Raw genomic sequence first — 23,948 nt, 5'->3', positions numbered from 1 at the left:
TTGTACTCATACACAGTCACAATTCTGTTATTACATAGATTACAGTTGAACTTTATTCGTCAAGATACACCTATTGTGCACATATATATATATATATATATATATATACATTTGAGGATGCTGAAAACCTAAAATTCATGATAAATTATATAAGAATAGTTGGAAGTTACTATGTAAATATAAAAACTCATAAAAATTATAAATATGTTTGTGATAATAAAAATTCCATAATTTAGTTCAAAACAAATAAACGACAGGGCCAATGCTTTTCATTTTTGTTTTATTTATGGTTACATGTAGGGAGAAGAGAATGTCCCAGAACCCTGGGGAAGAATTCCTATCGAGACAAATAGACCGCAAGTACTCCCCCCCCCCCCTTCTTCCCGCTATGGACAAAAGTTGTCTTAGTTCGTCTCAAGCTGATAATCCTGCGGTGCCTGCAGAGAGCGAAACAAATAACAAACAAAACAATACAAAAAGACCGCTTGACGAATCATTTATAGTGTTTGTTTTTCTGTACTGGCCTCAGTCCTTGACGAACTTCCATATTCCTCTGAACGTATGAATATAAAAGAAAAGAAATGAACTTTAGTTCAAACTATTTGTACTTATTCTTTTAGCTCAACAGTCAAGGATTCAGGCAGCATTTCCTGTATCATTATTTCAGCCGGTTACCGATTTCTTGGTAATAATGTCCAATTTCAGCTTTCTGTAGATTAGTCTTCTAAATACAGATACTTCTACTTAAAGACTGCATCGGGAGCTTTCTGGTGTACACAAGCTGCCTCCTCCCTTGGATTTTCGGGTTGTAACTTTACCCTGAAACACCCTTGGGGCATGAGAAACGGTCAGTATGGTCAGATAAAGTTACAGCAGTTGTAAAGGAGAGCCAGAAAGGATTAGAGAACGCTTTTTTTGGCATTGAGATGAGGATATTTCAAGGTTGCAACCACTGCAGAACCCCCCCACCAACCTGGCTTCCTATGGCTGATTTTTTTGATCCCCAGTCTTGGCATGAAGATCTAAAGCTAGAGGCTCAAGTCGAATCGTTCTAAATTTCTCTTTTCCTAGATGAATATTTAACACGTATAATAACATCATCTAAGCCAAGGATCCCGGGAACTGTCGATCTCTCAAGACACCACCAACAAAGCTTCGCCAAAATTACACATTTTCCACAAAATTGATCATTAAAGTGAATGGGCGCTTTGAGCTACACCCTTAGTGCGAAATTACAGACCAGGTTTCAAGAAACCCATCTTAGATCTACTTTGAAACTATGAAAGAGCATATTACACTTCCAAACTCAGCTTTGCTTCAGAAACATTTCTCGAAATTCTGTATTCGACTTGGGCACTTCACCTCCACTGGCATTCGAGGAACTAGTGGCTAGGGGATTGCCCCAACCTAAAGGTCGAGGTACATTTCGTGGCACAGCAAACGTGTTGGAACCTGTAAGTTTCAGATGACCACCACGACGATGTCCGACTGTTGGAGGTCCAGCCAAACCTCGACCACCTGAGTGCCACCGTAAATGCGATGATTGTTAACTCCAAGTTTAACCCAAGGCAAAGTTTTGAACATCATACCTAGAGGAGTAATATCCAGACAAAAGAACCGAACCAAAACCTTGGTCCATCATGAGATGGTTACGCCAAAATACAAGACCTGGTAAGTAGGCGTTTGCACTGAGGCTTCAAAAGTTTCAACTCGATATTATCGTAGGTATAATTCTACAGCGAAGACTTATTTTTCTACAAGGACGTGAGGAGTGAGAAACATACCTCCAAGGGCGTTGCTTGAATCACTTCCTCCTATGCCTCCACGACCCCCACCTGAACGAACAAGGTCAATGATAAGTTTAAAAGTTGTTTCGAGGGGTGCGTAGCAAGGGTTTCAGACATCAGGGTTTCTATCAAAAGGTCAAAATTTCTCACCGCGCCCGAGGGCACTTGTTCTTCCACGGCGACTGGATCCAGAGCCTCGACCTCCACCACGACCTCCTTTGGGATCTGAACGAGCAATGCTCAGTTGTCGCCCTTTGAGTTCCTCTTTATTTTTGGCTATAGCTGCAGTTAGAGACTCTTCGTCTTCAAAATCGACATACGCAAGCCCCTGTTCACATACACAAAAACCTGAATATAATGAATAAGATAGGAAAAAACCAAACTTGTAAGTCTTAAGCACCCTTAGTTACCAGATCAATTTTTAAGCGCTTTGCATGATGTATTTGTGAATAAAACCTGGAATTGGAAAGTCTTATTTGGAGGAGACTTACTCGAGGTCTTGCAGTGCCACGTTCCCGCAGTATACGAACTTCTTTGACTCGAGAAGAGGGAGAAAAGAATTCCTTAAGATCCTCCTCAGTCACCTGCATTATCTCATTGAAAATTTAGAATGCCACTTTGGGATTTGTAGTCCTAAGTCATTCACGCTTAAATTTCATCATGAATATACAGTACAGAGCTAAATTCATCTCGATTCAAAATCAATGGGAGTTAATATAAACTAAAAAATTTGGCATCAATAGTTATTGCACAAGATTCAGAAATGTCAATCTTTCACTCTCATTTGTAGATGTTAATAACGGATTGAGAAGGATTGCCACCACATACTTCAAATGCTACATTAGACAAAAATGCAGTACACTCGTCCGTGAAAACAACTGCCTTGTTCAACTCCTTCACTTGTTTTGGAAGTTCTCTTGATGCATTTTCCGACTTTTGCTCCGTTCGCTCTGCGGGAGGTAAAATTTCACCCCAGCAATAAGCTTGCAGTTTATCAAGAATAGAGCAAACACAGATTACAGTCGTAGAAATAACACGACGTACGGTATAACTCGGATGAGGAGCATAGCTCGCACACGTAAATAAGAGCGTAGGAACAGGACTCTCGTTCGCGTAACTTTATCAGTCACTTTTATATATGAAAACAAGGAGAAGGTGCTTGAATGGACACCTGCTTCTTCCATTCCTGTAACTATGCCAGCTGCTGTTTCTGAAGCCCCTGGTTGATCGGTGTCTTGAGCAGTAACCTTGGGAACTTTCTGACGTTTCACGGCGTTCTCTGATTCTGCGTTTCCAAGTCCTCTTTTTCTGCCGCTCGTTTTAGATGCGTTGTCAGTTATCTTGGATGATCTGCTTTTGACATCACTTTTAGGTTTAACTTTATCCGACGGCTGAGGCCTGGATTCCATCTTCACTCTTTCTGTTCCTGTTGACTGCTTTTGCTCCTGTTGGGTCTGCAAATTCTGAACCTCCGCAACCCTAGGGCCAACCTGATTTGACCAAAATAATACAATATCTTAACCTCAAAATATTTACTGAATGCGGATGACCATGCAGTTCCAGTCCGATCACTGAATATCTCTAATTATTCTTGTAAAACAGAGTACACTTTGAACAAGCAATATTATGCACAATGCCTGCACTTAATTCTTGGGGGATATGCTAAAGATGACTAGTTCCTGATCTATTGAATAAGCAGTTAGATTGTGAATTTCTTACAACAATAGAAAGCACAGTTTGAAGCCCACCTTCAACACAGCCCGGTCATAGTCTTCCAGAGCACCATGTTCTTCTTCGAAGCGCAACCATGCAGCACACATGACCTAAGAAAGGAATGAAAAAAACGGTTGAAATAAGTAACAATACATAGCGCTATGGGTTTCTTATAGATCTCGAAAAGCTAGATAAGCAAACAACGAACAATAGATACGCTGCAATGATGCAGAAAATAAAGTGATGAAAAAAAAACCTATGAAATATACACTAAATTCAGAAAGATAAATCACTTACAATACCTACGCATATTAGAAAGTGAGCAAACTACCGTATTCCTTATCAACATATAAGCTTCTAAGTACCTGTGTTCCAGTACCCTCTAGCCTGCGGCTGTAGCAGCGCTTATATAAAGTTCTTGCCTCCTTCACATTCCCAAGGAGCAGCTCCATGGAAATGTAATTTTGCCACACCTCTAACATCCAACCACTATAACCAAAATAATCAGTATCTTTACTGGCCAAACCAAGTATATTGTACCAGTAGCAGCACACTTAAGAACCATAAGAGGCAAAAGTGCAGGATTAAAACATTATATAATACAACAGATTATGAGAAGTAAAGACATTAAGACAATCACATAAGAAAAGGACATTGAAAATTATAGTAGTAACTCACTGAGTCTTTATCAGGTTCTCCCAAACACCACGAGCTGCTGTTATGTCCTTTAGCAATGTAGCTTCCAAATGAGCCCAATAGGTCCACAGTCTTATGTTATGATTTACATGATCCGGGAAGTAAGTAGACAAAAATTCCGTTCCACGCTGCAAAAACAGACTGCAGATGAGCATTATTGATGATTGCAATGAACTTGTACAAAATGTACAACCTGAAAAGATCAATTTGCCATCACGAATGAAAGAGAACTATTAGTCAAAAGAAATAATGACATACTTGATACGGCTGTATAAATACCAGCACAACTGGTCGCCAACGATTGCCAAACTGCAATACAGATAATTAAAGGAACATCATAAATACAAATAAAAGGTCAGACCACCAAAGAAATTACCTCAAATGTATCATGCAAAAGTGTAAAATTGGAAGTCTGATCAGAATTTGCATCTGCTGCCATAATCCGTCGCCTTAGCCCATGAGCCCTCGTAGAGTATACCTCCTCATACTGTTCTCAATGTAGTCAGTGAAACAGGATCTTTATAAGTAATCCATAAAATAAAAAATTGCCCATTAAAGAAAAGAAAAAAGAAAAAAGAAAAAAATAACATCAGTACACAGTCGTCCCAAAGTAGAAATCCACATTTAGAAGGACAACAGGCACAGATGATCATATGATAGCATCGTCTTCGATAATCATAATGAGTAGGAGCCCCACCTCATTTGGTGACTGAAATCCACACCCTAGTGCAGTTTCAAATACCTGCAGCAACGACCGTAGTAATTAACAGCAAGAATTTGAACAACCAAGTAGCTGGAGCATGTAAATATCTTCGCTGGCATGATCTACACATTGTCATAGTCGACAATTGAATGCACCTAGACCACTGAATTCGTTAGATTTTTTCAAGAACATGTAGTTCAAATCCATATTTCAAACATTGCATTAAAAGAAAATCAAACTCATGGAAATAAATAAATAAATGACACTCGTGACCATAAGGGAATCTACCGTGAACATGACAGAAAATACGGCAATCACTGTTATCTATCCATCTCAGTATTTGAGCGACATGAAAACACTTTTATTCATAAACAAACTGATCATGATTCTTACTACTGATAGTTCTGTTTCTGGAGCAGCTGCTCGTTCAAGAGCTAGCATATATTTGGTCCACAAAGCACCAACCCAAGGACAATTCCGCACAGCTCGAGCATACACACTCCTTAATACAGATGCTACCTACAATCAGCACAATACATTAATCATGAGAAATATCAAACAACATAATAAGCTGGAACAAACTATAACAAGTTTACGGCTCTACTTGACAATACAGGCTTGTTCTCACTACGTTCATTGATTCAAGCAAATAAAAGGATGAAAGGTCACTATGCAGTAAAACTCACTTCATGTCACGCTCCTAATAGAACAATCACTCCACATCATTGAAAGTTACCTTGAGGTTGACGTCAAGATAATGAGTATATTTGAGCCAAACTTCATGAGTAACAGGGAAGACAGATAAAGCACGCTCGTACAGTATCTGAGCGCGAGCTGGATCACCTGTTGCCTCCTCAACGCTGATGTATTCCTGATCACAGAGGAAATATGTAAATCAATACCGAAAGTGCCTAACATGAGCTGATAACACCTTAAAAGAAGGTTTCTATGCGTACACATCTCACCTTGCATCTGAACATTTGAAGCATTATCAGAAGCAAGAACCCGCCCTCTAACGAAATCTACCTAAGAGAATTTTTTTGAAGTCTTCTCAAAGACACCGAATTTCGACAAAATTCGGAAAAATCAGAGCATCACTAAGAGGTGGACTAGTGTTCATATTATCAGCCAAGATCCTACACGTCATTACGCACCCCAGCTGTCTATCACTATGAGGTAACTCCTGTTTTCTTCGGTTTGTGGACTAATGCATTTCATTAATAAATAAAAAGTTCTGTTCAGTGGAAGTAGGTAATGTGGATGTATAAAACTGCAAACTGAGACTACCACACAGCTTCATCGTGCTGCAGAATATGTGGAAAGCGTTGCCCTAAACAGCTAAAACTGAAAAAAGATTGTAAACATAAGATGGAAGCGTCTCAACAGAAATAAAGAGCACAGGGAATTAAAAAAATGAAATACCAAGTAATGCTGAAGCAAGTCACCATCAACAGGCTTCTCAGCCGTTATGTTATTTTCAAACAATCCTCGTGCCTTGCTCATCTGCTCTGCCGTCTTGTATGCAGATGCCACACCTCCAGGAAGGCCAGAGAGATCATCATTGTCAGCCCCAATTTGGACACCTTGCTGTTGCTCCCAGTCCTTGTATTGCTCCAGAGTCTGGGCATGATCTACTAAAGGAACTCGCAACTGACGATGAAACAAGCTTCTTAAGATCTCAACCTGCTTGCTTTTTGCCTGGCAAGGTCGCGTGAAAAATAATCAAAATAACAGAAAAGAGAACAGACATGAGTCATTGAACTACAAAGCAAGCGGCCATCGTGTACATATTTCACACAGTATGCAGTACGGGCCACTTTACTCCCCAACATTAAAAATATAAAAATATAAAATATAAAAATATAAAAAAGACCTATGACTCTGCAGTTGAGATCAACATGCTTCAAAATTAAGAATGTCGTGCGCAATAGGAATAGATCTTGCAGCACCTCAGGACTTGCTTCGGCCATACTAAGCAGGAGAGCTGATTCATAATCACGATAAGCCTCCCAAACCTTTCCTCCTTCGGTGAAATGCAACCCAGTTGAAGTCAGCGCCCGTTCAAAGAGTGCCCTCATTTTAGCTATCCCAGGTTCAGTGCAGTCAGCAACAGACGTGTCCCGTTCTTCCACAAACTCGAGATATTGTAGCCACAGGGGAATAGACTGGAACAAAAAACAGCAATCACGTATACAAAAAACGTAATGATTAACATCTACGTTCCAATACTAATTTAATAGCAGAAACATGCAGCGGTAACCAAGTGTCGAAATCCAAAGCTATTTATTTGAATTATAATTGAAGATGATGATAACCATCTTAAATAACAATGCCATCTGGAAACAAAATTAAATGCAGGGTTCGATGAACCTACTAAATACTCTTTGACACCGCGCTCGTACAAAGCCTCTACTGCTGGAACTGCTCCACGGCTAGAAGGATTTAATAAAACAATAAGTCACAATTCAAGAAATATGACACAGAAATATGATTATATAGATAACATAATCAAATGCGCCAAATTTCCAGTACCAAACTGGGTGGCCACAAAATAATAAAACGAAAAAATTTCAATCCCAAGAAAATTGAATTGTTGGTCAGCAAAGGATTGATGTTATTATCCCATTACTTAGCACATAATTACGGGAGTAATCATCCACCACCTACTAAAGATAGTGATAAATCCGTACCGGCAAGTAATCTATCGAGATAAAACCGACAAATTTTAGTTTAATGGCAACTTATTACTAGGTGAATTGAATTCTTACTTCATAGTGGGAAACTAAATAAAGATTACAATAGGATGATGTTGGTTGCGGTAATTACAAATTGATGAATTTTCAAATACCTGGTTGCTAAACGTGACTCGTCTTCACACCATTCTAACCACATGTTAGGAGTTAAAGGAAAGACCGCATTCATAGATTCCCTTGCTAGCCGAAGCTTCTCCAATTCTGCCGCCTTTCGAAGTGCGTCAATGTACTGCACCCAAGAACTGCTATTAAAACATACAAAAGCAAGTAATCTAAATGATTCAAGTCTGATTTCAAGTGGTGATAGATCGAACTTGCAAAAATGTTTCACACTCCAAGACGCTCAAATCCATGTTATCAGGTTTAATTCAAGCATCAAATTGTTGTGAAGGTCAACATTTACGCTAAATAATGGACCAGAATGTTAGGATAACGACTGAAGGGGCTCAACGTTAGGAAACCACAACCTTTTAAAGCATCCACACTTATATTGCGCGGAAAGGACGCGATCTCTACATACAATTCTGAGGATTTACTTGAACGACCAACAGTGAGAAATGAGGGTGGCATTACAGCATGTATTGAACGCCAAAATATTTCCAACCCTACACGTCAACTTGGACTATTCCAACAGTATATATATGCTGCGTACATATCAATGTATGTGTGTGCGTAATTGTATTCAAAAAAAAGAAGTAAACAGCCTGGTACAGTATCCTGAATATATACTTCAAAGTACACAAGTGAAACAAATCTATGCGAGATTTCTGAACCCTTGATTGAGAAAACGGCATGATGTCTAATCAATAGTAGCTGAATTTAGCTCCGCTAAGAGATTTTGAGAAAAACTTCAAAGTTCTTGTGACACTATGAGGCATCTGAACACACCAATTCTTAGATTATCGAAGAGGAGCTACAGTTCTTCAAGCAACAAGAAATATCCAAGAATTTATCACTGCGTTGATTCAGTCAGTCAAGACGTACTTCAATCTATTCCTGATAAGAAATGTTTCAGACTGCATTGATCGAGCCCATCGACTACATGTGCAATTACCTGTAATATGCGTGATCGAAGCACACGGCTGGAGATATTGCAGCCTAACAATGTCCAGAGCACTGGCAAGGCATAGAGACAGGAGCTAAACATTTCTAAACGTTCACGCCAATGTTTACAACCGGCTGTGCACAAGGATCAAAGAAGTACCAGCTGAGAATGTAGCATGGAAACTGTGCAAGGTAATCAAGAGGAAATGAAATCCATGAGCATGATTCAATAGCGAGAAGTGCGCCACTGCCGTTCAGTTGGACCGCGTAACGAGAGCCGTGAGTGACAGTATAATTGGAAGGAAGCAATCCGAGAGAAGGAAAGAATTGGTACATTAACATGAGCCTCGTAGGAATTGGACTCGTTCACTTGGGCCTGGAGGCGCTGCAGCAGCAAGGCAGTGGCCTGATCATCCTCATCGTCATCGAGGTCGGAATCAGACTCGGAGCCGGAGTCAGGGGAATCGTTAGACGGGACGGGCATTGGATTTTCAGGCTCATCGTCGGAGGACGCCATGGATTAAGCAAGGAGAGCAAGCGAGAGAGGGAGAGTGATGCAAACTAGGCCGGAGACAGAGAAAGCACAAACAGAAGAAAGCAACCCTAATCACAAGCTGAGTTAGAATGCACTCTGCTGAGATAGAATTCACACACATGTCCATCAGTATCCTATTCACACACATGTCCAACAGGGTCCTATTCACACACGTGTCCATCAGAGTTCATATTCAATAATACCATTGCAATCAATGATATTAATTTCTTAAAATTAATGAACATTATTACTTTTTTCCTTGAATATATACATGTCTATATTTTTTATTAAAAAATTCAATCGTCCAGAGATCATATTTACTTACTAGACCCACAATAAAAATAATAAAAAATAAATCATTTCTTTTTTAAAAAATATTGTAATTACTTAATAATCATTTTAGATACAAGTATTAAGGTATGTCTTTTTCTTAGAACAATCTAATCCATATTATCAAAAGCATTAAAAATTTTAATCAGAAATAAATAAGTATTATTTATATATTTATCTATTAATTAAATATTTATATTTTAATCATTATTTATGTAATATATATATTGTAAATTTATTTATTTATTTATTTATTATATATATGTGTGTGTGTGTGTGTGCTCATGCATATTCTCTTTGTCTTTTTCTTCCTCCAAAAAATTTTATTTTATTTTTTACATTTACTTTCTTTGTTGTGGTACAAACCAACATCTCATAATAGCTACAAATCTGAAGAGGCATAACAGAAAACAAAAATAGATATTTAAAAGATAAATCAATTAAAAAATGAAAGAATGATCAGAAATTTAATTCGAATGATCAAAAAAACTTACATGACCTTAAATTGTAGGCCATGAAGTAAGAACAACTGAATAAGTAAATGAGATGGATCAAGCAGATTGGGCCTAATTTCACTTAAAAAAAGACTTTTTGTGATAGCTTATCAAGTTGAAGGGTAGTTTTGATATTATTACAAAAATAAAGGATAGATTTGCTCTTATCAAGAACACAGGAATATTCTCGATATTAAAACATATTTCAAGGGTATGTATGATATTTTCCCTTAAAATAAATGCCAAATTTAAATTTTATAAAACTCCTTAGAAATTACCATTTCTATCATATTTTCTATATATATATATATATGGATATATTTAATGTATTCCATTTTACCATACAAATGTGGAAAAAATCTAATATACAATATCAAAACATCTTTCATTTTTTTGCAGCCAAACTAGATATTATTCTCACTTTTTTAATATAATAATCATGTAATATCTACTAGTTATATATTATTAAATATTTTATTATGTTACAAAGAATTCATGTTTATGTTCTTATTTAGCATTGGAAGAGGAGTTATAACACCTTACTAATTTAAATCAATACTATATTTTATTTTTAAAACTTTCATAAGACATTATTAAGTATCATAAGCTGATTCAATTGTGAATAATATTTCTAAATTAATGCACTTTTAATCATACCAAGATGTGATAAATTTCAGACATTCTTTTAAAGTTGTGTTTGTTTTCTAAATGATAATAAAATCTGAGATAGAGGTGCATGTCACTAACATTTATCATAAAATATTGATTTTTTTATCAATTATTGTAGTGACTAATGCACCAACTTTAAAAGGGTCAACATCTACTTGGAACTATTTTTTTGTAAAAATGAAATTACATATTGAGTTATGAAAAGACCAGAAAATATTTATTATATGATCTATTTTGTCACAGTGAATTCGTTTTTTAGGAGAAGAGTCATCTTAGGCATAGATTTTTGTTTATAAGTACAATGGTAACTATAAAAATTTAAAAAGTATCATAGATACCATACTAAACTATGAAATTTTTAAAATTATTTTTTAAATTTGTATTCTCTTTCATCAGATTTTATTATTAACTTTAATTCTATTGATAACTAGTCATTAAGTTGAAGTAAATTTGACACTTAAACAACAACCACATGATTGCAAAAAATCCTATATAATTTATACCAATCTTGTTTTTCTGCACTAATTAATATTTTACTTTTCAAAAATTAATTAAAAACTTCATTTGTAATGTTACTTTTCCTATCTTTACAAAAGCTAGCACTTCTACAAAATGTTGCCTTAGTTTTTACTTTTATAAAAAATAAATGACATCAAAAAAAAATATTAATAAAAATTTATTTCTCCCTTGTTGAAACTATATGTCTTCCCATGTGCTTCTATGTCAAAAGAAGACACAAGTTCAGCCAATGCAATGGAAATGAGCAATGGGTCACCTTGGTGCCAAGCTCAAAGATTTTGGAAAACAAGGTTCAAACCGAGAAAGAAGAGGTGGCATTTCCGTGGAAAGATATCCTATTCCCGAGACCGCACATGTCGTGGCAAATTCAAGACCGAACGGAAGCAAGATGGATGACAAAAACCATCCACAACGAGGATGAATATGAATGAACAGAATGGTGGAGCCGGATCGCATCGGGAATGGCAACGGGGGCAGGCTGCTGAATAGTGGGGGCAATGATCCATGTCCTTTTCCTTTCCTTTCCTTTCCTTTCGCTTCCTTCCTCCACTGCATTCAAATCGGATTGGCCTGATTTCACCGCAGCGGGAAATGTCACCAGATGGCGGCCGCGTTAGTTCACAGGCTTCCGTGTGTGCATGAAGGGTTGCGATTGTTGCTAATGGGAGAGAGGGAGCGAGGGAGGGCAAGATTGTGATAAGAATCCAATCAATAATCTTCCTCTGTGATCCCCCCCCTCCCCCTCCCTACCCTCCCTAGCCTTCCTGTCCAAGCGGAAACCCTGGCCACTCAAGTGTCAGCGGCACAATTTCAGCTCGCCTGGAATTTGTGTTATGCGTCGCAGCTTCTACACCCTCCCTTTGTACTACTGCTCCGTGTGATATTTTGCCTTTTCTAGCTCTTTCTCACGCACACGTATCGTAAGTTTGACGCTGGACATGTGGGCGAGTGGTTTCGAATTGAGCTGTGGCGTCTCCTGAGGCGCACCCTCCTCTCCATGCCTCCAACTCACGCTTTCGGGCCTCCGTTTGTGGGTGCTGTGTTGTGTGTCGTTGTGCTGCTGTCTCCTCTCTCCTTTCGTCCGCTTACCAAGACCGCGATTCGCTTCGTGGTCAGTTCCTCTCTAGTTATCGAATCCTTGTCTTTGTGCATCGTGCCAGTTCTGCCACAACCCACCAATTCTGCACGACTTACCAATTGCTTTGCTTCGTTTGCAGAAACCGCGCAAATGCCCGCAGTGCCTTGGTGTAGGGAATAATGTATGTCTCAGTCTTCCCGTGGATATCCTTACTGCGATTGTTAAGCTCTCTCGGATTGTGTGTCAATGGTATTGGCTGTAAGGTAGTCGTAGATTTGCATTGTTTCCTGAGGAGAATTCGTCAGATGCTGCGTTTCATCTTGACATCGTACGAGGCTTTCGTACATGGCTGAGTTCAAGGCATTATCGTAATTATGAGAGCATCGTAGAGGGATCAGGTCTTCTTTGCTCCTAACTGAGTTGCATTGTGTGCATGTGGAAGCTTTGTTGCCACTGTAAGGGTCGTGGTAAACAAGGTGAGATTTTATTTATTTATTTATTTATTTATTGTCTTCGATTGAGTTGTTACATTGTATGCGTTAATCAAAATAGCATCCTGCAATTTGAAAATTACGTATTCCACAATACGTAATCGCATCATTGATTTGATATGCGGATAATTCTTTTATTTCTTGGGGTTGTATCTGAAGATACTGTATACGGGTGTGTAGGCGGCGTCTTCACAGGGGTCCCATTGCGGAAATGCTCGGTATGTGATGGACGTGGTCGACAGCTTTGTTTGCTGTGTAAATCGTCAGGTCTCTCCAACCATTGGCTTTACAGATTGCGTACGGACAGAGGTGGGTTGGAAACAATGCAAGGGTACCTTGTTTGTGAGATGATATGGACTGGGTCAAGACGCTTTTTGAGTATACAGTAGAGTAACATGGCTTTCGAGCAGGGGGTTATCATTACCCATGGATAGTGCAGGGGAGCGTCTTAGAATCAATTACGATTACTAATCAAGTATTTATTTTGGCTCAACCCGCCATTGCCGGTTCCGAAAAGTAATGTTGGAGTCATAGTTGGTAAGATGTACATGACACACAGCAAAGCCGCAACATTACGTTTTATAGTCTCGATGAGAACTGTTTCGTCATAAGTAGCGTACACATACTAAGTGAAAGAGTTAATGTCAGCGCTTGTTCAGCTTATTCATTTTAATTAATGCTTGGAAATACTAAACCTAGTTCAAGGGTGAGAGCAAGTGCTGATTCCTAATCCTTGTTGTTGATCGTAGACCTGAAATCGCTGAAGAGTAGAGTTATGAACCATCAGCATGAGTGACTAGATATTCGAGTCAAGTCTTTACAGTATTGTCCTTGTATTAGTTAAGCACGATCAGTCTACGAAACCTCCGCTCAGCATGTGTATGTGGGACGTGCTTCCGTTGCTTTATTTAGGCGTTGCTAGTAGTAATGTGCAGATTTCCCCTAGCTCATGAATGTTAATCTTCAATCGTGTTGTTGTCTACAGCTAAATAAATAAGTCCGAAGTAGTTAGTCATCGTCTTATCGCCATGGCTTACGTGCGCTGTCCCTCCCTTCATCCCGCACCTCCGCGTCTACTTGTCACTGTACAAGCTGTCGCCAAGCGTAGTCCCAAGCGCCTCAAGTACTCTTCTCCTGCCTCACGCAAGGTACCCCCCGTGTTCCTTATTCCTATCATGCGCCATCCTATCTCCAATGTTGCACGTCACTAAATCTGTTCCTTGTTTGATCGTTGGTTTCACAGAATTCCCAGGTCCAATTGGTACAACTCGATCCATCTGGCTCTGATGTCTGGCGCTTGGATCCTCTTGTCGAACTCATAAAGTCCGGGGCTGTGGGAATCATCCCCACTGATACCGTGTACATTGCCTTTACCCTTCTGCTTAGCTTTTTCAGCTTTTCCTTATAGCTGAAACGAATAACCTAGATCATTGTCTTTATGCACCTCGGGCGGTGGACAAGCCCATGAAGAGAGCTGTGAACTAAGTACCTGTCCGACTCATTTACGAATTTTGACATCTCCACCAATTGCATTGCTTTTGACATGAACCTCAATCTTGGCTGTGTTTCAGATACGCGATTGTTTGTGATCTCAAGAATCGGCAAGCCATTGACCGTCTATACAGGTGCACACATGTCTGTTTATTCCCCAAGCTTGTACCTGTTATCTGTCAATGCTGGTTGCGAAGCTATCTGGAAATATGATATGTTTTGGTTGTGCGTGGTATTTCGTTTGACATCCCACATTGTTGTGCAGAATTAAGAACATGGACCCCATGAAGGTATGCAATTGAGCTATCTCGGCTCTTTCGAAGTCAATTATCGCGTGCTGCTGGACAGTAGTCAAACATAACCTTGCTCCAGAGTTTATCGTTGGTTTTTGAACACGTAGAGATCATGCAAATGAACCAAGGCTTTGAAAAGAATTCGCTGTTAGCCTTTTTACGAAGCTGTAGAAAACGTACACACTAATATGTGCCGATTTTGTACTGACTTGTATGTCTTGGAGTTTATTGCAGCCATTGAGTATTCTATGTAGGTCATTCCAAGACATTGACAAATACACATTGGGGTTTCCACGAGGCAATAGCCATGGCCAAACAAACGTCTTCCGAGCTGCTCGACAGTCCCTCCCCGGACCTGTATGTACCCCGAACACCTTAGATACAGTAGCTTTGCAGTATTATTGATGGATCTACATTGGATGTGAGACGCAACTCGGAGCCATAGGTTTTTCGTGATGTAAGAAACATTGCTTGTTCTACTCTTCCTACTTTCCTCGCTGCTTATTGTCGCTTGTTGTGTGAAGTATACATTTATTCTTCCTGCGAGTAAGGAGATGCCCAAACAGTGCACAACGTTTGGTGGAAGTTCTGCAGTAAGCTGTGCACCACGTAAAAGTGTTGGTGTCCGAATGCCGGATGATGTTATTTGTGCAGAACTACTCAAACGACTGGATGAGCCCTTGCTATGTACCAGGTGGAAACCTTTTATTTGTTATTGAAGCCTCAGTCTGCATCTCAGTTTGTTGATCTATCTAATTTGAAATTTTTACCAAAAATTGAGAGACGCAAGTATGCGTCCTTTAGGAGATAGAATTTCTCCCTCCACCACTCAAGAGTCGATACCTTGCAATTATTTGAAGATTTTCGATGGATGAAAGGGGTGGTCTTGCAATTAACTAAAGCTGTAATGTGCAGTGTGAGACAGCGGTCAGAGGATGAGTGGATGCTAGACCCAGTTATTATCGCTGATACCTATGGTGCCTCTGAAGGCAGGGAGGTATGCTTCAGTTTTGTGTCCATCTGTGTGATTCTTCTTTCTCTCTCTCTCTCTTTTTTTTTTTTTTTTTTTTTTTTTTTTACGTCATTGGTCTTTCGTCCCTGGGTTGTGTGTTGATATGTCTCTTCGCTGAAACACAATGACGAAGATGGAAGTGGTGTCATTGACTGCTGAGTTTTAAGACAGTAGATAATTGATGTGCATGTATGTTGATGCCATCTTCAGGGCGTCGACTTTGTCATAGATGGAGGCGAACGTCTTGCTTATCCATCAACAGTAATAGACATGACGGGTGAAAAACCTATTATCTTGAGACGTGGAAAAGTGGGTACTTCTTCCCTTGTGTAGCCATATGATATGAATTACCAAATCAGCCTATTCTTTAACCTTGCAAGAATTTGCTGGAAAATGGCTAACTATTTGTAGAGTGCATTATCTGAAGGCAAAAGCAATGTCGAACTACCGTCGAAGTGGTTCTCGAAACTGCCGCTTTTTATTGCTTCTGTTGATGCACAGCTTGAAATGTTCTAGTTATCGGATGCTGTACAATGACTCTTGGTGCAATGTGTAGAACTTATCTTTGCTGTGGTTTTGATGTGTTTGTTTACATCACTTGTGCAGGGTCCTGTGGAAGAGTGGATGCTTATGGAATCTCACGACTCAACCGAAGCTGTCGGGATGGATGGCTTGCTGAACCCTTATGCTTAAGTTTCTCTCACCTTTGTATGTGACGTGTACTATGCGTATGTAAATAGGTCATTGCTGAGGCTTGGATTGCGATAAGCATGGAAAGCTTGTAAATGAAGCCTTATGGTTATCCCAATTTGTTACCTCTGTACCTTTTAGCAAAAGAATCCTTTTTCATTTTCTATTTTCGGACACCGTAGCATTTGTATGTAGAATCAGGCAGTTTTATTGAAAACTGCTATGCATGGATTTTAATACCTTTTGATAGGCATTGGCTGCAAAATGTGGAAATGAGGATGGTATTCCCAATTCCATGGTGAGGTATTTTTCTGGGTGTTGCCTTTGACTGGGTAACATTTATATAAAACATTGAGCCCGTAAATGCTTCAGCAATTTAAAACTCATGTATGTGGGTTTTGTATACGAGTAAACCAATATACTGCACATATTTATAATTCCAAATTGTGCTCATATTAAATTTTCATGTCCGATTGGATAGCTATATACATGTATGTAAGTACACGGAATTTTGTCCGGCTTTGGCACCAGTAGAAATGTGTACATGCGAAGTCTATCCTGAGTGCATACGACGGACTGTTTCTATTTACTTCATGGAGAGGTATCTAACCCACATGCTTGGAAAATGTTTACCATAATGAACAACACTTGAACTGGTAGCACCTTACTGTGAACTAAATATTTGAAATGCAAATTTTTTATTCAAAAGTCGCAAACCCTATCCAGCGTCGAAATTGCTCAACGAAAAATTATTTTCAAGGGAATCAGTTAATAAAGAGCCAAAACTATGCCACCGAACTGAATGATAAGATCGAGCCTTGAGCTGATAAAGGTGGGTCTGTCCGTTGGGAGTGCCTTATTTTGTATATAAAAATATCGAAAGAATGACTGTCAAGGAAATACATAATTCAACTCAAATATCTACTAGAAGCATTTCAAGTCAGTGATCTGTCGTCACCACTACCTGTACCAATCCCAACATCTCACGAAATTCTTCAAACTCTCAGAACATGTTATGACGAAAAAAATATTCTGCCTAACAAGACCAAATTCTGATTTAACTCTAGAAACCATATAGAGAACATGCAAAGGGTTTCTTCTCCGTTACCCCTCCTTCTACATCCATACCAATGCATTCGATCTCCACACAAGAAAACAAATCATGCAACCTCTTGAACGCAGCACTTGCTTCAATCCATTACCTAGGTCCGTTGCTGCTTCCCAATTAAGTGACATTGGAAAGGTTGCATTCGTGTTGTGATCGGTCCATCCAGAGTAAGCAGCTCACCATCAATGCCGCATCCTTGATGGGCTCTTGGAGCTGGTTTTAGCCAAACTGCCCGAGCCTGTGTGCAACAACAAAGTCAGTCATAAATAGAACTATCTGAAGTAACCGACCAAATTAATTCCATAACATTAACACCTACCTTCATGAAGCATTCTAGGAAGTGAAACGTGGTACAACTTGAGCAAGTAACAAAGTCTTCATTGGTAAGGACGAGCAACCCCACCTTAGTGTACTCTACGAACGGAAGAGAAAGGTGGCGTCCAAACTGCATCAGTAGGAAGAAACGAATCAGCTGCAAACGGCCAACATCTCGAACTAAAAGCAAATGAACCAGCCCATCATCATGCTCAGCACGAGGAGCTAACGATTGAGTCTTCATGCACTGGACGGTCTTGCACTCATGATTGCACATGATGATCCCCAAATACGTTCCACTACGGCTCTCCCACTTATCCTCTTCATCTAAAAGCCACCCTCTTGTCTTAGTCCCATCCACTTCATTGTCCAAAGATCCATCTGTAGACCCACGACGAGAAATCTGTACTGGCCTAGATACTGACTCAGGTGCCATAGCATTAAGACCAAAAGATCGACTCCTTGTCTTGGATCTTGTGCGCGCTCGAGAGACTGGAGTTGCAGAAGCAACTGTAACTGCATCCTCTGCACAGGGACCCATTCGACCTAAGGAAATGCTCCTTGCTTTACCATCCAAGCCACGTATATAATCAGAAGGCTCCGTATTGGCCTCTACAATACCAGTCAAACTATCACCGTTTAGTCTAGGTGGCACAACAACCCCAGAGCACGCAGACAAGGATCCTGTTTCTTGTGCGAGGGTATCAACACTGTCCGCCGCATGGTCAACATGCACTGATTCCAGCTCTAGAGGAGCGGGGAGATAGTGTACTTCGCATTGATAATGAGAGAGGCAAAGTAACCTCAAGGCCCCTGCCACAAAGTAACGCAATGGCCCAAATCGACGCTGATATCTGCCAGATAATTCAAGCACTGCACAAATCCGAATTTCAAAAGGGAGCCAGCAATTAGAGATAGTGCCGGTTGTATGTATGAAATACAAAGTAGTAACTTCAAATACAAAGTGCAAGGAAATAGCCTAATAACACATACGCGGGCGCTTCTAGACCATTAACTTTCTGACACAAATCGTAGTGCTCTTTCGATTAAGAGACGATAATGAAAACAAATCCGGCATTAGTTTACTTTCATCCCTTCCTACAGGTCCATCATATCATCTAGCGTGAGAAACCTGCCTCAAGTCGTCCACTCTTTCTAAGCAAGTCGTACTTCCCAACATTTGAGGTAAAAGTTTTCCTTTTGAGTTGCATCTATAGCTGTAGCTGTATTTTAAAGAAAGGTGCACTTAATATCTCGAAACAGCTAAACTAACGCATCTGAACCTAACAAAATTTTAGAAAATAAAATAACTTGACCATATGATGCTTACCATCACTCATGAAACCATAATACGCTACTGTAAGACCGTAATGCACTGCACCAGTCTTATGCCACTCCACCCCAATTACATCAGTAGAAATTGTGCCTCCCTGTAAAAAGATCACGTTCATAAATTATCATTTAAAGTGATCATTAAATTATCTGCTATAACGAATTAGATACATATAAATAGACATGTGAGTACTTAACTTGAATATAATATTTAGTTAAGTGTACTTCGATATTAAAATACGATGTGAACTTTGCGTCACCTTGGATACCACGCAAGTTAATGACACCAAAAAAGATGGCACTTTTTAGTACCTGCGCCCTACTATAACTACAAAGCCACTAGGGGAAAAAAGTTTTAGACCCCAAGATTTACCTTGACAATTGCAACTGCAGCAGTAGTAGGATCTCGGATGCCAAAAACAGTCCACACAAGTGAGTTATCAGAGCCTGCGGGAATTATGCCAAGAGGAATGGTCCTAGCAAATTCTGAATCATCTCTGCTCAGTAATCCATTCAAAACCTGCACAGCGCGTCGGTTTGAAAACTCATTAACTGTTCACATATTTAAAAGAAGAAACGGTAGTGAACTAGATCATACGAGACAAATGCTTCAAAATTCTACATTGACTAGTCAACAAGACACTAGGGCAAACAATATTGATGAAGAACATCTTCACACTGTATTAACCGCATGGTAGCGACAAAAAGAAGGCCAACAGTCATACCCCACAAAAAACTAGCTGTTGATGTCAGTTAAACAAACTGAATTGATTTTAAGGAAACAAATGTAGAAGAGTATATTCTGAAACACATCCAATAATCTACAAGTGCACAGTTATTGACTCAGTATGCGATAATCATACAAGGTCATCGATTACTCCGAGTTCGCAAACAAACATCGACAACTCATCTTAGGTGTAACTTAATAGGGCAAACATGACAAGGTAAAATATGTTATTTTGTTTCATTAAAGTGTTCAACCACCTTCCGTCCTCTCGGGGGAAGGCGGGGGTGGAGATTTTAAAGCTGAGAATTTTCACCACCCTCAAGTTCACAATACGTGCTGTCTGTCTTTATTTTCCTCAAACTTGCCCAAAACAACTACATAAAGGTATGAGCTAGAACATTGCTGCCTTGATTCAAAATGCACAAACCGGATTACCTCATTGAGTATGCCGTCACCACCCACACAAATGATACCTGTCATTAAATTGAGATATTAGTAAGACACCCATCTCCACTATCACCTCACATAATCCGATGTCGAGGGTAAAATGGAAAGTCTAAGCATCAGCTCCAATAATCTACAAGTGTAGAACGAAGAACGCTTGGGACCAGCCGCAGCGAATAGAAGCTCTGATTAAACTGCAATGAAAACTCATGAAGTAGTATGCAGAGCACTCTCCACAAGAAACGTTTCCCATCATAAACAAATCCACGAGTTATTGAAAACTGAACAAACGTTTCACTGCTGAAGTAATGTCTTTGGAATAGAACAAACTATCATACCGTCAGCACAGGTAGAAAGATTAATGCTAGCAGCTAGCTGTTGAGCATGACGAGCATGTGTCGTCTCCACCACTGTAAGTGTCAACCCTGCCAACTATCAAAAAATGGGCATCTCAGATAAAAGATGTAAACTGGTCAAAGCCGTGCTGTGACTGTCCAAACCATGGTCAAATGCAAAATGCAGAACTTGAGACCAACAAAAAATTAAATTCAAATCATCATAATTAAATATCCGTTGGCAGATGCAAAGTTTCATAGCTAGCAGGTAAATGTTATGATCATTAAATCCACTACATTCCAGGATAGATTCGTCAATGTAAAATTCTGAAAAATCCTTATTTCATTGAGCTACAAGGGGTGAAATGATAAAAATAGAATAACACTGGTACCTCCAAGATTGGCTGCACTCTGGTTCGAAAGACCTTGCTGGCCTTCCCTCTACCCGAACGAGGATTGAGGACAACGAGCATAACAGGTCCTGGCTTGCTCTTTATTGCCACATCCACCACAACCTTCTCCTTCACAGAAGCCCCTTTCTGCTCCTTTAAAGGAAGCTTATTAACATTCACATGACAGTAATTACCAAAGACATTGACCCAATTAGCAGCTTCTTCTTGACTAGGTGCTATAAGATGCACGTCCTTCCGGCGTCTGCGGGGTTTGCCAAATGAACTGGGCACCCACCGTGTGCGCATGAGAGGATAAGAATGTATCGTAAAGCGCTCACTGCCATCGTGACATGACACCTATCAGGGCATTCCACCTTCATCCATCAATACAGTTGTTCAGCATAAACACCACTTTTCCAGGCCGATGCACATTACACAGAAATTTTAGTTCTTCATAAAAAGCACTACGCCAACTAACTATTTCTTAACATAATACTCTTAAGACTCTTACTAAAATTAAAATAAACTGAACTGTAAAACAGAAAACTACCTAGAGTCGCTCTACATGACCACAGGTACCCTTAGCTTTATATCATTCTTTGAAACAAACGTTGAAAGCATGAACCAACAAAACCATTTATGATTGAGAAAACCTTGATCAAATCATGCTCACCGCAACTATGTCATCGAGGTGGAGATGACGTAGACCCCAGAAAAATGTCTTTGTGGTCAGCCTTGCCGAGACTTCAACAGGCGGAGTTAGTTTAGACGACAATCCCGTACTTTGAGGAGTTAAATTACCCGTCATGACAATCTCCCCCAAAAGGTCGGAGCCCTCATCTCCACCGACATCGATTCTAACGTCACCATTTTTCAGGGACGCTGAAATGTTGGTGCCTATGACAAGGCAATCACACTTTCTATATAAGCACTTCTCTATGTAAACATTTCTTTTCAAATGAAATGATTGTTTAGCTACAACAACAAAAGAAAACTATCTTTCATACATTTCACGTATACCCTAAACAATATTTAGACCTTTCTGATTCAAGCAAGTAAGACAGGCTACACAGACCCTTATGTCAGATCTACCGCTACACAAGGACAGCGATGAAGGGCTTACCGGCTGATTCACAGTGATTAGTAGATCGACATCCATTCTGACCGCATCTCCGGAAACTCCACTCTGTAGGTCGCGGAGATGTCTCACCAAGCGCAGCTGAAACTGAATGTGCTCCAAGTCCATTTCCATTGAGGTCCCCATTATTATTCCGTGCTATATCTACCACAAACTGGTTTTGGTTTGATGTCCCTAAAGGGTTTATCTTACGGGACAAAGCCCCAAGCTTTGCCCAAGGAGCCCGCATTTCTACACATTATTCTTAAAATCGAAACATTCTGGCAAACAAACTGATCATTAATTTATGATACGGTAATTCCTAAAACATGAGAACTCAGAACAAAAGAATTCCCATGGGTGCAATTCAATGTGTCGGCCTGCGTTTAGCCCTGCAAGGTACATAGCCAACCGATGCAACAAAATTACTTCCACAGTTCTGACGGTAACAGCAACTGCATAGTATATTTCCAACTGCTATTGCTCATGCATTAAATTAAAATCCAACAGCACAAGTACGCTTGTTACTCCTCCTATACAGACCACGTCAAAGAAAACATAAATTTGCAGTAGCAACTCCACTTAATTGCGCTGAAAGAATGTCATAGCTTAAAAAAGAGCCTCAACGGTCAGCATCATCGATGTGTTCACCAAAGTCAATTCTGATGAATTTGAATCTCAGATGAGTCCGAATTATGATGTAAGAATGAAAACACTTTCTCAGCACACAAGCTGATGTTTCGAAGCAACCAAGCCCCATTACAGATCTTATTTGCAGTTAATATGATCCTTAGATTTTGGACTCTCTCGATATGTTCAACTCACATACAACTGTTGTATATTTGTTAAAACTATTTCACGACGAAATTCCTCGCTCTGAGAACGTATTGAAAGAAGGCTTTGAGGCACTAGCATAACTGATCGCTACTTGAGAAGTGTTAAACCTCCACACGGACCTCGACAAACCCCACATTTCCACCTTGGTCATTGACTTTAAATCCAGACACCAACACCGACATTTGGACAAATAATTTAAAGCTGATAGTAGGTCTTAGGATAACTAGTTAGGTGAGTGAATTACCGCCCGTTCATGAGGCTGGAACAGATCCTAAATGCAGAGATGGTAAGCATCCCAGAACCCTAATTAAGAATGGGGCACTGTAAAAGAAAGCACCAAGAGGGTTTGACAGTGGAAGTGAAGGTGAGTTGGGTGTAGGAAAACCGGCGGGCCGAAGGCAGATGAAGAGCGGACAACAATAGTTCTGAAAGAGGAGGATGCATTACAGGCAGACAAGGGAGGAATCAAGGAGAAATGCCGGTGAGAGAGACGAGAAAATGAGCAGCGTGAGAAAGACTTACGTGACTGCAAGGAATGCAATGGGCAAGGGCGAGCTTGCACGGGAAGGCGGACGGTAAGATGCCGGCAAGGAACGAGGACCAAGAGCGTGATGGCGATGGCGAAAGAAATGGTAAGGAGCTACAAGTGCTGTGGGGGCGATGGATCTAGGAAGAGTGTTAAGCGGGAGAAAGAAAGTCACCATGAGTATCGTCATGTCTGCGGGGGAAATCATTCGTCATCGTGGATGAAGAGGTGGTGGAGTGGGCCACTGCTTCATTCGACGGCATTTTCAAAAACTGCTCAACAAACAATCCTCCCCATAAATGTTTGTTGAGGCGAATCACTGTTAGTTCAGGTTTTTCTTCTTTGGTTGCTCGATCTCGCTCAGAACAACCACACCTTAGGTGAATACACAAATAGCGTAGAGCTGGATTCGAAGGCTGTGCTCTGGGTGTGTTTCAGTAATTCATTTGCCCCACAAATGTTTTCTCATGGATAAGACACAAGGGCTTGCTTCAGTCCACTGCATTGTTTGCCACAA

At 39.9% G+C, this 23,948-nt stretch overlaps 4 protein-coding genes across 5 annotated transcripts; 2 read left to right on the top strand and 2 right to left on the bottom strand.

Annotated features, from left to right (window-relative positions):
- Positions 1-1,154: 1,154 nt before the first annotated feature.
- Positions 1,155-9,324, bottom strand: LOC112279033 (uncharacterized). 2 transcript variants are annotated; one of them, XR_016500912.1, is made up of 18 exons: positions 9,031-9,324; positions 7,748-7,881; positions 7,274-7,331; positions 6,849-7,064; positions 6,322-6,597; positions 5,636-5,770; positions 5,293-5,418; positions 4,894-4,938; positions 4,573-4,683; positions 4,179-4,324; positions 3,866-3,989; positions 3,536-3,610; positions 2,959-3,277; positions 2,616-2,737; positions 2,279-2,371; positions 1,938-2,135; positions 1,785-1,835; positions 1,155-1,518 (listed from the first exon to the last, which is right to left on the bottom strand). XR_016500912.1 is itself a non-coding variant. In XM_024513074.3 (18 exons), the coding sequence occupies exons 1-18, from the start codon at positions 9,211-9,213 to the stop codon at positions 1,307-1,309; spliced, it is 2,604 nt and encodes an 867-aa protein (XP_024368842.1). In that variant the 5' UTR covers positions 9,214-9,322; the 3' UTR covers positions 1,155-1,306. The 2 variants fall into 2 exon arrangements, 1 of the variants encoding a protein (XP_024368842.1); XM_024513074.3 differs by having other exon boundaries at positions 1,938-2,115; positions 9,031-9,322.
- Positions 9,325-11,490: 2,166 nt separating this feature from the next.
- On the top strand, positions 11,491-13,583 carry LOC141045074 (uncharacterized). The gene is made up of 7 exons (XM_073532146.2): positions 11,491-11,598; positions 11,845-11,928; positions 12,142-12,354; positions 12,461-12,502; positions 12,764-12,797; positions 12,993-13,143; positions 13,562-13,583. The coding sequence occupies exons 1-7, from the start codon at positions 11,491-11,493 to the stop codon at positions 13,581-13,583; spliced, it is 654 nt and encodes a 217-aa protein (XP_073388247.2).
- On the top strand, positions 12,993-16,742 carry LOC112278853 (uncharacterized). Its single transcript, XM_024512707.3, has 10 exons — positions 12,993-13,121; positions 13,798-13,960; positions 14,056-14,171; positions 14,384-14,437; positions 14,569-14,593; positions 14,831-14,953; positions 15,121-15,290; positions 15,512-15,593; positions 15,819-15,917; positions 16,215-16,742. The coding sequence occupies exons 2-10, from the start codon at positions 13,841-13,843 to the stop codon at positions 16,299-16,301; spliced, it is 876 nt and encodes a 291-aa protein (XP_024368475.1). The 5' UTR covers positions 12,993-13,121; positions 13,798-13,840; the 3' UTR covers positions 16,302-16,742.
- Positions 16,743-17,116: 374 nt separating this feature from the next.
- Positions 17,117-23,573, bottom strand: LOC112278851 (sphingoid long-chain bases kinase 1). The gene is made up of 10 exons (XM_024512701.3): positions 23,428-23,573; positions 22,075-22,460; positions 21,625-21,848; positions 20,952-21,308; positions 20,563-20,656; positions 20,216-20,253; positions 19,427-19,573; positions 19,052-19,151; positions 17,810-18,594; positions 17,117-17,644 (listed from the first exon to the last, which is right to left on the bottom strand). The coding sequence occupies exons 2-10, from the start codon at positions 22,316-22,318 to the stop codon at positions 17,501-17,503; spliced, it is 2,133 nt and encodes a 710-aa protein (XP_024368469.1). The 5' UTR covers positions 22,319-22,460; positions 23,428-23,573; the 3' UTR covers positions 17,117-17,500.
- Positions 23,574-23,948: the final 375 nt, after the last annotated feature.

Source organism: Physcomitrium patens, chromosome 2, assembly GCF_059467195.1.
Source record: "Physcomitrium patens ecotype Gransden chromosome 2, ASM5946719v1, whole genome shotgun sequence".
Lineage (NCBI taxonomy): Eukaryota > Viridiplantae > Streptophyta > Bryopsida > Funariales > Funariaceae > Physcomitrium > Physcomitrium patens.
Note: the sequence above shows the minus strand (reverse complement) of the source record. Positions and strands in the feature narration are given on the sequence as shown.